General features: G+C 43.8%; 1 protein-coding gene across 1 annotated transcript in view; it reads right to left on the reverse strand.

Moving 5' to 3' along the window:
* The window catches only part of EIF2AK2 (eukaryotic translation initiation factor 2 alpha kinase 2), a 294,290-nt gene that overhangs the window by 212,721 nt on the left and 64,080 nt on the right, over window positions 1-17,489 (reverse strand). Inside the window, exon 3 of the mRNA XM_069234526.1 lies at window positions 3,544-3,682. Coding sequence (XP_069090627.1) covers window positions 3,544-3,682 — 139 coding nt within the window. The remainder of the gene's footprint in view (window positions 1-3,543; window positions 3,683-17,489) is intronic.

Consider the following 17,489-nt stretch of genomic DNA (forward strand, 5'->3'; position numbering starts at 1 on the left):
AAAAGATAAAAACAATGACAATCCTATGTATACAAGCAAAGTTATGAATTTTTAAAGATTATCACAGCATCGTTGACAGAGTCGTTCCCAGTAGTCCGATGCCACAGGCGCTAGTTGCACGGACCCCCAGGTACAGTAACTTTGAAAACGAAGAAACAAAGATGTTGCATGGAGTCCTGGAGGTGAGGGGTCACTCGGGCCAATGCAGGTTCAGTCTCTTAGGGCGTCTAGGGAGATGAGATGTCGGTTTCGTACTGCGAGGCAGGGGAGACGAGGCATCGGTTCTGTACAGTTGCAAGGGGAATTGGTGCGGTGTCAGTGGCGAGGCATCAGTTCCTTGGGATCCAGCGGGGTTGATGGAGCCAGACGGTCAAGACGTGATGCGTCAACTTCACAGTGTCGCAGTAACACTGCGAGACGTCAGTGGCTTCGTAGCAACGTCGGACTTGCGTTGCAGGCTGTGGTCATTGCGGTCAGCAAGGTCCACAGGGCGGGACAGGCTGCGGTGTCAGTGCTGGCATCGCTGAAGTCGTTCTTAGCATCGTTGAAGTCAGAAAACTAGCTAAAAGCTAGCTGGTGATGATTGTGTGGCTCTGAGACTTCAGAACAGGAGGCAAGCTCAATCCAAGCCCTTGGAGTGCACTTTTGGGCAAGGCACAGTCCTTCCAGCAAAATCAGAGGACAGCAGGCAGCAGGACAGCAGCCCTTCTCAGCAAATCAGTCCAGTTGAATCCTTTGGGCAGTCAGGCAGTTCCTCTGACAGAGTTCAGGTGTAGATCCAGAAGTGTCTGATTTGGTGGGGTCAGAGACCCTGTTTATATACCCCAAAATTCCTTTGACATGGGGGAAACTTCAAACAGTGGTTTTGAAGTGCACAAGTCCCCATTTCAGCTCAGTTCTGTCTGCCGGGATCCCTACGGGGGTTATCAGTGAGGGCAGGCCACTGCCTTTGAAATGTAAGAGAGAGCCCCTCCACCCTTCCTGCCCAGGAAGACCTATTCAGTATGCAGGTAAGTGCAGAAGAGACTGAGGTCCTTATTATGCCTTTGGCAGGTGGAAAAGCTCATCCGCTGAAGTCCCGATGGGTAGGTTGCCATCAGTGTGGCAGCCTCCCCACCAGGCCCATTAAGAGTGTCCCGATGGGTCAGCGGGCGGAAACTGAGGTTCCGCCAGCTGGCCCAGCGGGAAATGGCTTATAGCATTGTCTCCAGCTTGTAATAGAGCCAGTGGGGATGCAGTAGTGTGTAGGCTGCACCAGCACCGGTCGCAATGTTTACTGTATGCAAAGCAGACAGTGAACATTGTGACGGTGCTGGCCAGAGGGGCCCCTGCACTGTCCATGCCAAGTGAATGGGCTGCGTAGGGGGCCCCCTGGACCCTGACTTCGCCAGCCTTTTCATGCCATCATAAAGTTGAAATCTGGTGGTGCTGCGGTCCGACCACAACGGTAATATGGCGCTCAGACCGCCCAACTGGCGGCAGTCCAACCGCCACCGCAAACTCAGAGGTCATAAGACCACCAGGACTGTAATGAGGCCCTGAGTGTCCTGTGTTCATGGCTGTCTGGATGGAATGCACAAGGGGAGCTGTCAACTAGCACAGCCCAGACGTGGATTGGAGACAGGGCTGTAAGGCACAGGTGGGAGCAAGTGCAGGGAAATGTCCACTATATAAAAGTGCCATTTTAAAATAGTAAAATAAATTCAACTTCACTAGTAAGGAGGATTTTGTATTACCATTCTGGCAATACTAAATATGACAGGGCTACTCCTTCCAGATCAGAATCTACCACTTAAAAGTATATGAGGGCAGTTCTAATGCTAGTCTATGAAAGGAACAGGCCTCACAGTAGTGGAAAATTAATTTGTGAGTTTTTCCAATATCAGGACATGTAAAACACAGAGGTACCTGTCCTGCCTTTTACTTACATAGCAGCCTGCCCTAAGGGTTACTAAGGGCCTACTTTAGCTGTGACTTATATATAGAAAATGGAGAGTTTAAAGTTGGGCAAGTAGTTTTAGATGCCATGTCGAAGTGGCAGTGACACTGCACACACAGGCCGGGCAATGGCAGGCCTGAGACATGGTTAAGGGGCTACCTATGTTTGTGGCACAATCAGTGCTGCAGGCCCACAAGTAGTATTTAATTTACAGGCTCTGGGCACCTCTAGTGCACTTAGTAGGGACTTCCAGGTAAATTAAATATGCCAATTGGGTAGGAACCAATGTTACCATGTTTAGGGGAGAGAGCACATGCACTTTAGCACTAGTCAGAAGTGTTAAAGTGAGCAGAGTCCTAAAACCAGCAAAAACAGGGTCAGAAAAATGGAGGGATGCATACAAAACGTTAGGGGATTAACATCCTACTATCCCCTTTAGGTTCATGTTCCCTTACATGGAGCCCAGGCCTCTCATGTCTTTGAGTGTTTATGTGAGCAACCTTGTGCTTTGTAGATCGGTCGCACCAGCACCCTTGACTTGCCCAGGTCCTCTCTCCAGTTAGCTATCTCTGGAAGGGTCTGAGCTCGCCAAGTCTGCGCAATATTCTGCTCAGTGATAATTATGGCCACTCCCAGAAAGAGTTCCTGATATCTAGAGAGGTCAAGGTTGTAAATTACATGTAGTAGGGTCACCCGCGGACGCAGGGCAATCGGGAACCAAGAACCTCATTACAGGTTCTTTCCACTACTCTCTAAAACCCCCACAAGGCAGTGCACTGCCAGACAGTTAGCAATAAATCTCAAACAACGGAAGAGATATTCTTTTTGAGATGTAATCCAAGGGTGTTACAACTCAGTACTGAAGGACACCCTTTTAATGGGAAAAAGTTTCCACTGGTGGCAGCCTGATATAATACTAAAATATATATTTCTTTTTTAATGCACTTGTTTTAACCTAAAAAGCATATTTATTAACTTTTCACACAGCGCAGCACAGCATCCAAAGTTGCATTACTACATAGGTGCAGCAAAGTTTCCGTTGCCATTCCCACACCATAGTGCAATGATGTTAGTGTGATGTCAAGCATAGCTTCTGTACTGGAGGAGGTCCCTTCCAGTACAAACACTATGCTTTAATATGGTTCCCACTTAGCACATGTGCTGTACAGTGCAACACCCATGCAAGGTTTGTGGGGGAGGGAGATTACTGAAGCCCTTTTAGCCAAGACAAATGGATTTTGATGCCGTTAGCACAAAAATCCACACTATGACCCCGTTTTACAGGGAGATCCTAAAATTGGTGCTATTTATTTAAAAGACCCACAGTATTGTTATGTACTGGATGTGATAAATATCATACCTAGCAATGGGCCACATATGATGGCCTAAGCTTTGGAGTCAATGCAAAACAAAAGGTGTACAAACACAAATTCGATTATTGACATTTCCTACATTTATCCGATTTCATGAAAACAATTACTGTAATGCTCTTATTTTAAAGCATTCTTATTTTGCTAAAGTAAATCAGTTAATGTTCAAAATTTTAGCACTGGGCTTACCAAAAGGTAAACATATTTTTTTCGAAGGTTATTACATTAACTTACCGAATCCTGAGGTTTGTTAGGACAGCGAGCCTCCAGTTCATCGAAAGCATTTTTGGCTGCAAGTTTTTTTGCCTCTTTTTTGCTTTTCCCCTTGGCTTCAGGAAATTTTTCATCATTTATTGTACACCAGCATGTAAATCTAGAAATGAAGAATAGCATGCTTGAAACAAAACACATAACAAACACCCCGTAGTAGGGACTTTCTTAGGCGAGGTACAAGGAAGCCAATTGTGAACGAAATCATAGTTTATCCTTTATTCACAATCTCAATACAGAAAAACAGACATTATGATCATGTGCATGAAGTTAAATTATTTTAATAAATAAAGATAAATTAGATCATTTTGAATTGCAAAGTTTAGATTGCTTTACCTTTGCTACTAAAACCGCCAAAGGGAGACGTTACATAATAGCTTTGCATTTGTGATTTAAACTATGAGTAATTCTTCTTTGAACTGGCACAATTCTTGTTTTCCGAGAAGAGAGCTGTGCGATGACAATTGCTAAATCATCCATTGATTTGTCACCTTCCTGAAAACTTCCTGGAATTTGCAGTCACCTTATTCACGGGCAGATTATGTATGAAGTTTTCCAGACAGGTCTGCCCTGCCTCATATATTGTCTGAGTGGACAACAAGGTTTAAGTCCCGGACCCCTGCTACACCTATACTGTTGTACGTTCAAACAATAGATGAGCTGCCTAGTTTTGTACTTTTTGCCATTCACGTGGCAGAAGGCTGGCAGTTGGCCTACAGTTATAGGCCAATGGCTGAGAGTATCTTCTTAATGCCAAAGCAATTCGAAGCATATAAGGGGGCAATCCCTGCTCAACCTGTTCGCAGAATTCCAGTATTTAGATGCCACAGTCAATCTCTGGGGCCCAAAGTCAAATGGACTAAGAGAGCAGAAGACCGAAGGCCTCAGGCATCTAAGTGACCAAGAAGTGTCCTGTTTTAGTCAGGGCGCATATGGGAAGAGCCAAAACGATTTCAGTGTCACCAATGGGGCTCTGGGAGTAACACACACAAAAGGAGGCCTTACTACCCCAGCGCCAAAATCACGCCTGCACCCAGCCTCTACTCTCAGCTGCTTGCCTCACTAATGCTGCCTCAGGGTGTAGACTTTAAGTAGTGTAGCCTGCTCAATTCTTGCTAGAGAATGAGTAGTTTGTAGTTCCCTTGCAGTCGTCCCTTCTGAAGCCTACCTTGGGGGCCCTCTGCTGCACAGGAAATGAAGGACAATCCACCAGTAGAGGCGAGGTAGAAGCCACACAGCCTGACTGCCACAGCATTTGAGGACAGCACTGTGACACAAAATCCAGAAGCCAGCAGCAGAAAATAATGAGTCTCATCAGAGAGAGGAGAAACCACACTGCAGCTCAGTCCACAGCTTTACATGTCAAACTCTGACTCCCGCAGATAATCTTCCTGAACTTCCATGGTGCCCAGGCCCAACTCTACACCCAGTCAGTGGCTCCCAGGGGAAAACTCCAAGACGTAGCAGGCAGAGATAATATAGGTCCCTCCCCAGCAGATTCCAGTTATCGCTACAAACATCCACAATAGCAGGGTGGACAAGGGAGTCTCCAGTCACCAGAAAGCTTCAGATGCATGCACTGGCCTGTGAAATCAACCTGGAAATGGGGGGTGCTGGGGGTGGTTGCCAAGTGCTGCAATCTGGGGTCGGGCCCATCGGCTGCGCTTGAAACGGAAGGAAGTGTAAACTCCACCAGCCCAATGAAAAGAAGGTCAGAGATGGTGAGGTCGAACAAGGTTATTGCAGGATAGCCCTGCGAGTTCTTACAATATGCATCCACCACGGTACTTGATCAAGCTAACAAGAAATGTTTTAATCACCTTATATTTCAAAGCATCTATTTTTGTCTGGTAAGTATAGGTGTAACAACAAGAAACAAATCTTTACCTTGTACCTACATGGCACGCCCGGTGTTGCAGGTTTCATTGATTCTCTAAAAAACATCCTTCTCATTGGATGGTAGGTTTGTGTTATTTATGTTACCAAATTCTGAGGCTTGAGGAGCCAAGCTGTTGAACTAAGACTCCTGTGCTCTGACTGCCGCACTTGAGGATGATGCACAGCTAACAGGTGAGGTAGTGGTGAGATTTTCCACTGTCCTTTCATTAACTTCTCTAACAACTGTATGTAACACAGCTGATGAGTCTACTGAGGTGCCATTAGAATCATGACCACTTATATTGCTCTCGCTTGCCGATGACCTTGGCAATCAATGGCATCAGGTGAAAAGTGTACCCGAGTATCCCCTAACAACTCATAGACAGTGTACTGCCCTGAGAAAGAGGATGGAAGTACCTGGATAGGAAGTCTGGGTATTTTACATTTGTGTTTGTACCAAATGGACAGTAAGCCCATCCCGGATACGCAAGATGGCTCAATTATGATTATTTTCAGAATTGCAATTATCATATGTGATTAAAAACACCAAATTGTATTGCTAGCGGTGTGAATTACTGGATGGTAAAATAGTCCAGAAAATTAGCATGCACAGAAACACCGATCAACAGGAAGTTTTATATAAAAAAGAGAAAGTATGCTATTCCCTGCTTCCAAATTCATTGTCCAAGCATGAGAGAGAGATCTGAGTATGGAAAATCGGAAATCTTTGCGAGGGCTAACATCATGTCATTTGTTATGTGTCAGACATTTTGTGATCTCACAATCCATTGTAATAAAACAAACCCCCATTTATCTATGCCATCAGTCATAATTTAGATGATAATATGACTCCTGAGAACTTGAAAATATAAGTTCAATGAGCCTGAAAAACAAGTAACTTACGTTCGGGAAAGTTATTTCTGGTGGATCTCTACTTACCTGCATATTCCTCAGCTTGAAGCTATTTCTCTGATGCCAGACTGGATCTGGAAACGTTTAATTGCAGCGCTAGGTGGCACAGTGAAGCTCTGCTCTGGCTTTGTACCGCCCTGTAAGTGATGAAGGGGAGCCACATATAAGCGCCACCAGTGCATGTCAACATAATTTTCTTGTTTGACTCTTTCCATGCCCCCAGACGAGACGCATAAAACAATTTGTGGTACCAGCATGCAAATCTGTAATTTGGGGCAAAACGAGCCCACTCCACAGAACGGGAAGTTGGGAAAGGAGTGAGGGATCGATGGTTAGAGAGCCCACCGGAAAAAGCTTTACTGAAGCTACGTAACTTGTTCTTCTGACGTATAATTGTAACCACAGAATCCTCACCTTCAGAAAAGATACCAAAGCAGTACCTTTCAAGGTGGATGGTCTGTGCAGTGCACTCAGACCAAAAGGTCCTGCAAGACAGAATGGGTGAAAACCCCTTCCCATCAGACCTGGTTGTCCAGGCAGTAGCACTTCCTGGAAGTGTGTAACAACCAGAAGCGGCTTGCAGTGCTATCTGGGGGTGAGGGCTGGTGCCACCACCACACTGCTCCTTTGCTGCAGACACAGGCTCCCAGCCTCCCCTGCGACCAATTCTGATGCTGCTTAGAGCAGCATTAGGATTGGCTGGGAGCACCCAGCCAGGGCACTCCAAGGCAGGCTGGAAGCCTGTGTCTGCTCTCTCCAGCCTGGCAACACAATGCTGAGCTGGAGAGAGCCCTATGGGGGTGTGTGTTTGGCTGGCCTGAGATGGCTCACCAAACATACATGCGCAATGAGGAGAGTGCACAGTGCATTCCCCTCAGTGCTTGTCAAAGCCTGTGGTCCTGCCCCTTTTACTACAAAACAATAATAAAAACACAGTTTATTATTGTTTTATAGTAAAAGGTTTGCAGCTGCTGGTGCTGGCGAGGGGGCAATGCTCCTCCTCCATAGCAGAGGAGCCGCGCCTGGTACCAACACCAATATTTCAGCCTAGGAGATGTTAGGAACAGGCACTCAGTGTGCCAACGCAGTAGGATCAGCCTTAGTCCTGGTGGAATGGGCTCCCAGCCCTTCTGGAGACTGCTTTTTGGCCAGTGCGTAGCAGACCTTAATGCACAGGACTATCTTCCTCAACAGACTCCTCTTCTGCTCAATCTTCCCTTTCTTCACCCTGGAGAACCACACAAAAAACTCTTTGTACACCTGATGGTCCTTAGTACGAGCAATGTAAAAGCTTAAAATCCTTTTGAGTCCAACCTCTTTCGAGGGGTCAGGCAAGCAAAAAACACTAATTGCCCAATGTGGAAAGGCATCACATTTTTTGGCATGAAGGCTATCCAAGTCCTCAGCACAAGGTGGAGAGGGGTGGTTGGACAACTGTACCTGAAGATCATTTGCATGATGAGTTGTGGAAATTGCAATGAGTAAAACTGTCTTCAAAATCGGAAGACAAAAAAAGCAGCTGTGCTTTAGTTTGAAGGGTGGAAACATGAGAAATGTCAAGACCGTATTAAGGTCCATTGCGGCATCCCAAATAGATTGGGAAGGAATGCGTGACAATCTTTTAATCACAACAGGCAATTTCTTTTTTTCTTTAGTTTACTTTATTCTGTGCAAAAAGACCATAAAAGACATAAAATAAATAAATAACATTACAGATTTCACAGTCATAAAAATGTTCTAAAAAACGTTGTTAATACATTTTCCGAACACCATAAGCAGCATGTATAAAATTTAGCACAGCCTGGATTATGTCCATATTTCCCAAATCATGTAAGTGGGAGTAAGCAAGTTGGCTAGTTCTAATACTGTTAGACAGAAATAGCGGACGTAAAAACCTTTTTGTTGGAGCAGTGTATAAAGTGCAGAAAAGCATAAAATGTAATGTGCTTTGGGATGTCTTTCCATTGCATCGACAAGGAGGAAGGTTCTTAAACCAGGTTCCAGCAACTGGAAATGCTACCAGATGGTGTAAGGTATTTAGGCGTAGTCTTGTGAGTAAAAACCTTTGTCGCTCATGGTTAATGATGGTCAGATACAGCTTTGGTTGAAGTTGTTGTGTCTCATAACTTGTCCATGGTCTCGTTGATCTAGACACTGGGTCCATGTCCTGATTTTTCTGCCAGAATATATCTTTAACCTTCTTAATGTCCTGTCTTGTTAAAGTATCTGGTTTGAGAAAAAAATCTCCTAAACCTAATGATAGGAGAGAGAGATAAACATATCTAAGCCAGGGTATATCTAGAAATCGTGACAGGAGAAGACAGTCCTGTATCACCTTTCTACATAGAAGCGCTTCAGGCTTAGTCCAGGTTTTCACCCATAGTATAAGAGGTTGAAGTTTTATATAGCTAGATATGTATCTTAAACCTACTTCTTTAAGGCAGAACTTTACTGGTGTAGATTGGGGGACTGATAGTAGCCTTCTTAGAAATTTATTTTCTATAGTCTGGAGTCCTGTACATTCTGCGAGCCCCCAGACCCCAGCTCCAAATGTCGCGGTAGAAAGGCATTTGGAAGTAAAAACAGTCATCATTTCCTTAACAGGTTTATGCCGGAGATTTCTTGCAAACCTAAAAACAGCTTCAATGGTTTTTTGGAATTGTATTGAGCATATATTAACTAAAAACTTCCAGTTAAAATCTACATCAATAGGGACTCCCAGATATGTGAAATGTGGGACCTTAAGTATCTCATGCCCATCTAAAGTAAATTTTTTCGTTTTTGCTAATTTAGGACCACACTTCATAACAAATGACTTAGTTCTGTTAATTTTAAGACCAAGGTTCCTTATAAAAGTATTAAAAGCACTCAATAAAATCTGGAGGCCATTTGCTGTCCTTGAGATTAGTACTGCATCATCCGCATATAAAAGTACAGGGATTGGAGAGTTATTGATAACTGCTGAATCTTTCCCTAATTCACAGAGAAATTTATGTACAGGAGAAAGAGGAAAGGGGCCAGAACACAACCCTGTCAAACCCCTTTTTGTGAGGGGAATTTCTCTGTCAGACCTCCCTCCCGGGAGTAACAGACCCGGGCCTCTGTGCAGGCATGAAGTTTACTAAGTAATATAACTATGTCTTTATCTAAGCCCATACCCAGCATTACCTTCCACAATTTCTCCCTACTAACTGTATCAAAGGCGCAGGAGAGATCCATAAATGCTAAGTGTATACAGCCCCTTTTAGCTTTAGTATATTTCTGGACTATAAGTGTCAAAATAAGAGTTTGTTTGACTGTGCCCACCCCTGGGCGAAAGCCAAATTGTATTTCTGAGAGGGAGTGAGTATCAGTTGCCCATTCTTCTAGCTTATTTAAAATTACTCTGCCTAAAATGTTGACTGAACTGTCCAGCAAAGAGATTGGGCGATAGCACAGGGGGTCTGCCCTATCTCCCTTCTTGAAAATCGGGACGATGATCGCTTCTTTCCAAGAGTCTACTAGAGGGCCTACCACAGCCGATCTCATGACATTGGTTAGCAGTGGACCCCAGAAATCTGGAAGTGCTTTATATAAGTCAGCAGGAATTCTGTCTGGACCCAGGGCTTTCTCAGATGGACTATCTTGAATTGCTTGTTTGACATCATCCACGCTTATGGTATTACTAAAAGCCAAACTTAGCTGATCATTTCCTGCAGGTTTTGGACAGTTTAGCATTTCTGATTGGATGTTTGTCTCTATGGCGAAAGTTTTTTTGAAGTAGTCAACCCAAGTCTTAGCTGGAATGACAGTGTCCATGGGCATCTCATATTTGTTGCTCAATAGTGAAGAGTTAACCACACGCCAGAATGCGGACGTATCTTTGATTTTACTTGCAGCCATCAATTCCTCCCACGCAGATTCACTTAGTTCAACTTTCCTTTTGGCAAGAACTTCTTTATAGTTTTTCCTGGCAATCTTAATTGCTTGTAGATCTTTGGGAGATGCATTGATTGTTTTTTTTAGCTTGCTTAGGGATGCGATACATGCATGGTTAAACCATCTTGGGCCATGGACTTTATTAGCTCGTTGAGGCTGTAGTTTCTCCGCCATATAAATTGTCAGAGAGGAGAATGCACGGATAATTTCATGGGGGGCCTTATTTTCATCCAGAGATGTCATAACGTCTGGTCATTTATTCAAAAATAAATCTCTAAAAAAATTATTACTGTTTATCTTCCCCCATTTGATTGTAAGCCCTTTTTGGGATGAGAGCTTCATGGCAGGATGTCGCTTCCCTCTTCTTGAATCACTTGTCAGATCTAAGTTAATCACAATGGACAAGGGATTATGGTCACTAAAACAGGTTGGGGTAACCCTGAATTGTCCTGTGATAGAGGACAATTCTCTAGAGTAAATAATATAATCAATAGTGGTGTGAGTGTCCCCCCTTACAAATGTTGGTATCCCTCTTATAGCGGGTGTTGGAAAGGAAAGAGAATTTACTGTTATCAAAGAATTAAGGGCGTTCCCATATGGGGAATGTTTGAAGTGTTGAATGGGATTGTCACTCTCGTCCAGTAGTCTACAGCAGTCAAGGAAATCTGGCTCGCAAAGATGGGCATTAAAATCACCAACCCAGACTATTCTTATGTCCTTTTTACTGGAGACTGTTACCTTATGTATTAAGGTCTCCAGACTACCGACCACGCTAATGTCCGAGTTATCAAAGGTGTTGTTATAGTAGTTGATCAGTAGTATATCGAATGGCTCTTCTAGTTTCAGAGATAAGGCTAGAAAAAAAGGCGATATGCCCACAACACGTGCTACCGTCCCTCCAGCTTCCACAGATAAGAAGATGGCCAGACCGCCCTTAGCTCTACCTGCGGGGGCCTTGGTTGCAGGAACAAAATATGTGGTATAGCCATTAATATGTGGTGATTCTGTGAGCCAGGTCTCCTGACAACAAATAATAAGGTTTCCCATCACTAAATCTATCCAATCAGGGTTTCCAATTTTCGATTTTAGACCTGCAACATTCCATGAAATAATTCCTAGGGATGTCATACCCTGTATATCGCGTATATCAGGGACTCCTTTGGGTTCTAAGGGGGCCTGTGGGAGTGCGTTTGTCTCCAAGGGGCCTTGCAAAGATGGCTCAGTTACTAATGGTCAATCTAACTGCTCTAGTGAGGTCAGGGTCTCATACCTATTAGATAATGTCAAAGCAGCGTCAGGGGGGTTAGAGAGACCAGGATTGCTTGGATTCTGATTCCCAGGGTGGATTGAATCAGGATAGCATGGGTTTAATAACGGAGGGATAAACTTAGTCAGACGTTGGACTCTTATAGGCCCAACAGATGATCTCATAGTTGAGAGGTGGTGATACAGAGCATTAACAGTCCAAGGGGACCTAAAGTTTATTGTAATACAGTCTCGAAGTGATGTTTTAGGGGATGAGCCAACCCAAGGTACCCTTCTTACAGTTAGAATGTCCCTATGGAAATCAACCCGCCCTCCCGTGTGTTTTCCTACCCAATGAGTCACCTTATTCAACAGTGACATGTGGGTCTCGGGGTGGGTGCTTTCCAATGTAGGGGCATTTTCCAAGATTAAAACATAGGGGGCACATGCCAATGGTATCCTTGGGCAAGCTACCTGAGTACTTATAGTCTTCTGGCCCAGCCGGCCTTCCCGTTTGTTTGTACCCCAGTGATACTGTAAGTTTGTAGGATCCTGTGAAGCCTCTACGTTCAGGTTTTTTTGGGTTGGGTTCTGGGCATGAGATATTCTAAAGTTCTGATGTTGAGGAGTCGGTGGAGCTGGTAAACATTCAGGAATGGAATGAATGTTCTGAGATTCTGCCTTCGATGGTTTAGGTTTTATATTCGTTATAGATTCAACCTTCTGCTCGAGAATGGCCACTCTCTCCAGAACTGATGAGCATAACTTTTTAATGTCTCTGAGTTGATCTTCAATTTGCAAAAAACAAGTTTTAAATAAATCCGAATTTGTACAGTCTTTTGGTTGTTTCCCTATAATTTGTCTTAATTTTTGGGTTTTAGAAAGACATTTGCTCTTGGTCTTCTTAGTTCCTGATGAGGACTCTCCAAAGCCATCTCTATCTACAGGGGATCCCACTAGGTGTATGGGGGTTATTGCCGTATGGGGGGGGAATTATTTGCCTGCTTTTTTTTTAGGGTGGACTCTCTGGAGTTATAGGAGTAATTAAATCAATTTCTGTTATTACACAAGGGTTTCTTTTCTTAGTCTTACTCGGCCGCGATGTTGCCAGCAGAGTCCTTCCCTCCTCCCCAGCCTTTCCTGCTTTCTCAAGAGACGACTCTAGAGTAGCTTCTACCCTCCCTATCTCTGTCTCAACAGGCAATTTAAACAAGGATGGCTGGTCCGGCAAATGCAAAAAAGCAGAAAGGGCTGACAAATAACTTAGAATAATGACCTCAGCAAGGTTTTAGTGGGCCAAAGGCAAAATAAGTAACTTAACATCAACTGTTTGGCTTGAAGGGGTCTGTTTTGCAGACTTCACACAAGGGCACACATTCATTCCAGCCCCCAGCGTAAATGGACTTCATACAAGGACACTTGAAATCAAGAATGACAATCATAACTTTGCGTTGTAGATCAAACGTAGTTAACTACCGCTGCTCAATTTCCATGAAAGGAGGTGTAGATTGCACAGGTTTGGGTGCTGAGCCCTTCCCTCTTGCTGCAACAGAAGATACCCCTGAACCAGTAGCCTGATCGGAGGGCAGATATTTATTCCCAGATGTTCGGGTACCACACTCTCTGGCCCAATTCAGAGCCCCTAATATGACTTGGGTACGGTTGTCCCAGATCTTATTTAGAACACGGGGCAGGAGAGGTAGAAGCAGGAAGGCATAGAGTATTTGTGTGTAGCATTCCAGCTGGTTTACATATCATAGTGTTAGCAAGGTCTCAATGGCCTTGTCTTATAGGGCATTCATCTAGCAATGAAATAAACAAAATGCGTTGGCTGACCTCAATGTGAGGCTAGCTGAAAGGGACATCTTTTTCCCAAATGCCTAAATCCTTCAGACTCACTACCCAAAGATGTCATAGGAAATGAACTGGGGTTCACCTTACTGGTGGAAGCCTGAACAACCAGACTCTCTACAGTTGGGTGTTTAGTGAGGAAATCAGAGATGCCAGGCAAAGGTCTGTGATATCCGGACACCTACCTATTTCCCAGTAGGTAAGAAAAGGTAACAATTTTGACTAAGGGCCTAATTACGAGTACGGAGGTCCATGATCCGCCATGCCCGTGGTGGTGGTTGGACCACTGCAACCTTGGCAGTTCGACTGCCACATTGCGATGCTGGCGGTCGGACCGCCAGTACACCGCCGCAATGCCAGAATCAGAGATCCTGACAGGTTAGCAGCAGTGCAAGTTGTGATGAGGCACAGCGGTGCCAAGTTCGGCACCAACGTGCTGATTACCACATGCCTTTCCGCCGGCCTTTCCATGGTGGGGACCCTGCCAGGGAAAGGCCGGGCGTAAAGGAAGGACGAGGCCACAGGGGGCCCCTGCCCTGCCTTTGCCCAAGGCATGGGCAGTGCAGGGGCTCCGGTGTCAGCACCCTCAGAATGTGCACTGTCTGCCGTGGCAGACAGTGTGCATTCTGAGTGTGCAGGGGGCACCGTCTGTGCTTCGGCAGTGGCCTCAGATCTCCCTGAGAGCCGAGGCCAATGCCGCTGCACTGTTTCCACCAGTCAGCCCAGCGGAAACATCATAACACAGCGGTGGGGAGGATATCTCCCTACCGTCGTACTGGCGGTCCAGCGGTCGGACTGCCAAAATCTTAATCAGGCCCTAAGTGCCTATCAAAGTGTCAGTGAGGCCTTCATCAACGGAAGCAAGGGCACACAAGTGGTTGGCGATGATGCAGAGATTCAGTAAGAACCTTTGTCTAAATCTCGAGGGAGAGCAGTTGAAGGTCTAGGGCCTCAGTTGCTCATCAAATTCCCATAGCAAGCGAGGCACTCTCCTCTGATGAAGATCCAAAAGGTGAACTCAGCCCTGTATCAGGGGAGGTATCAAGCCCATTGGCCTCCTGCATGCCCATCAGAATCAGAGCCAAAATGACAATGTAACTTCTGAGGACATGTCCTCGTATGGAATGGTACAGGATTTGACTGAGACTATTTGGAGACCGATGGGATTAAAGCACAGATTACATTATAGTGATTCTTTTGCCATCCTGATTTATTGTCTTAAATGCAGTCCAATCTGTTTTTAGCTGGTTGAACCTGATCTCTTTTTCCTTCCAAGGAAAGAATGAGGGTTTTTCATTCCAGATGGTGTCCCATGGGGAAAACAAACAAGGTATTTGATAAGTTTGGTTTGTTTGGTCACTCAAAGGAATACTTTTCTTTTTCTGAATGAGAAAAAATCTCTTTATGTCTATATTCTTTTCTTTAAGCTTTTTCCTTGCGTTAGCTGTTCTTTAGTCTCTCTTCCTACTGGTTTTTATAGGGAAAGTTAAAAACAAACCAAATTAGTAACCTACATTTTTTATTATAATTGTGGTAAGTGTTAGATTGTCTGCATGGCAGTTGACAAATGAAGAATGTAAACAAAGAGTCCATGGCCCTAAACGTTGTGTTTAATATCGTACAACAGATATGAGAGTCTTGTCACTGGAGGAGGATCTACATCAGAACTAAGTTAACTCTGTGGGAAGCAAAGGTTTTGACTATTATTCATGAGACCAGCACTGAAGAACTAAAAAGGAGGAACTGAAGCTGGAGGTCTTGAGGTAGCAGGTGAGTACCATTTAGGTAAACACCATACATGTTTAAACTCTAACATGACAGAAAGGTCTACATGGCACATTCAAAATATAAATGGTATGAGGGTTGTTAAAAAAAGGATGACATACAAGTAAAAAGAATTGTACTGCGACCATGAGTGAAGAAACATTGTAGATTTCTGTTTTGACACAGGGTATTGCTAAAAAAGTAAAGAAGATAATGCCCTTTTTGCTGCAGGTGACGTCTCAATAGAAGATTCAGGAGCATACCTCCACTGCATACAGAATAACTATACTGAAAAGAAAATTGACATACAGCCAGCCTGCCTCTGGTATGGTCATCATTGCCCTAAGTCTTACAGGGCATCAACTACTGGCAAAATTGTTATTATGATAAGTGTCAGGGGTTTACCCATGCAGATGGGGAAGAAAAAGAGGAAGGAAGGGTTGCTACTGACATATGAAATAGCAGATATAGAATGTAGCCCCCGAGCAGAGGAAAAAAAACTGCTTGTTTCAGTTGAATGTCCTCCCCTTGGGACTACCAGCATCTCTGTTGATCAGACGTTGGCCTGGATTTCCCAAAGAACTGCTCATATTTCATTATAGCAAAATTCAAGATTTCACAGAGGCTATCATAACAATTTGGAACCAGATGGTGACTGTGCGACAACACTTGTCACTTGGTAAGGGCTGCAGCAACAGCAGAACAGATTAACAACATGGCATTGCAAACAGTTGTGACACAATAAGAGGTCTGATCACAGACAACTCTTAGTTGACCTCGATGAACAGAGGACCAACGGACATTCAGTGTGTTGCATCATGCTTGCTGTGTGTGAAATCACAAGCCTGAGTGCTGATGGACATGTGAGCTAGATGGCATGGCACATACCCATTATTTTCACTGTGTTGTGTACTTTTCTTTTTCAGCTTCTGTGCCAGGCCTGGTCATCAACTGGGACAACTCCAACACTTTCCAGGTATACACATCCATGCTCCAAGCAGCCGTTTAGCCCCCTCTTCTCCTGATCTTCAATACCATCACAACTTTTTGTGAGTCTGGAATTTTATTTCATTTCATTTTTAAAATATGTCCATGTTTTTTATATATCAAAAACATATTTTAATATTCTTTAAAAACATTTTGTATAATTGTATTTGCTAACTTGCTAAATATAATCAGTTTGATTGCTTCTGACTTGTGATTTCAAATTTTCATCTTAGATTTTACATAGAACAAATGTATTTCAACTGCTTTGGGCAAGAGGTAAATTAAGGCGCTAATTCCTCATGTCTACAGGGTTACCAACCAACCCAGAGAAGCTGCTTAAAAGTTTCTGCGTGCAATTTTACAGCTTGGAAAATCCCAGGTCTTTTCTACATGCTAAAATTATGCATGCAATTTTACCAATTGGTACTTTCATATACAGATAGAGTTGTAATGAGATGAAACAAAATCAACACATAAAACCAAGCAGTATTTGGTCTTCACCTGATTCCTTATCACGGCCAAAGTTTACCTCACTGTATAAGAAACACATATTCTACTGAATGTTCTAATTCCCATTATGAGAGATGACTTCTTACCTGCTTAGTTTGTCTCCCTGTATATTTTATCCTAGTACAGACTGTTGAGTGAAAGATGCATTACTCTGAATCGCCCATTGCCAACTCACTTTCATGTGCTTATGTTTACTGTAGGATTTCAGCCTCCCTTTTCTGATAAGACTGTTGCTGTTTTGTCTGTTTGGAGCTGCACTACTCACCTCTTTATGTTGATTTTAAAAGATTTCGAGGCTAAGAAAGCGGACTTCAATTATCAGAGGTTCAGGTGTTTAACTGCTTCCTGGAGTCCAATGACCCCAAATGTGTAGTCTTCCCAAATGAGCTCCCTACCCCGTAAATGAAGCATATCCTGTTAGTGTCTCCGTGGGATTGGTGCTCTGAAAGTCTTCCTTGTGACCAAGTTGTCCCGAGTCCATCATTTCAGTTCTTTCTTTGCCAAATAACGGAAAAACACTTGATTAGATAGATTGTTAACCAATCTTGCATTGGCCTTATTCAGGTGAGCATTTGGTAAAACGGGAACACAGCCACATTTACCACTAATTTCCTTACTGTTCTCACAGTAGAAACTGTGACATCTAGTATAAAATAATTTGTTCCAGAAACGTCGCAACTCTTCACTATGATGCTACTTATATTTCTGTTCTAAGAAGTACCTTGCGATTCAAGAGAAATTGTGACTATGTTTCATAGTTACTGTGAAGTTCAATAGGTATAAAAAGAAGATTACCTGAAATTAAGTTCCCTTTACCAATCAGTTTTCCAGACGGATACACAAGT

This window comes from Pleurodeles waltl, chromosome 5 (genome assembly GCF_031143425.1).
Source record: "Pleurodeles waltl isolate 20211129_DDA chromosome 5, aPleWal1.hap1.20221129, whole genome shotgun sequence".
Taxonomy (NCBI): domain Eukaryota; kingdom Metazoa; phylum Chordata; class Amphibia; order Caudata; family Salamandridae; genus Pleurodeles; species Pleurodeles waltl.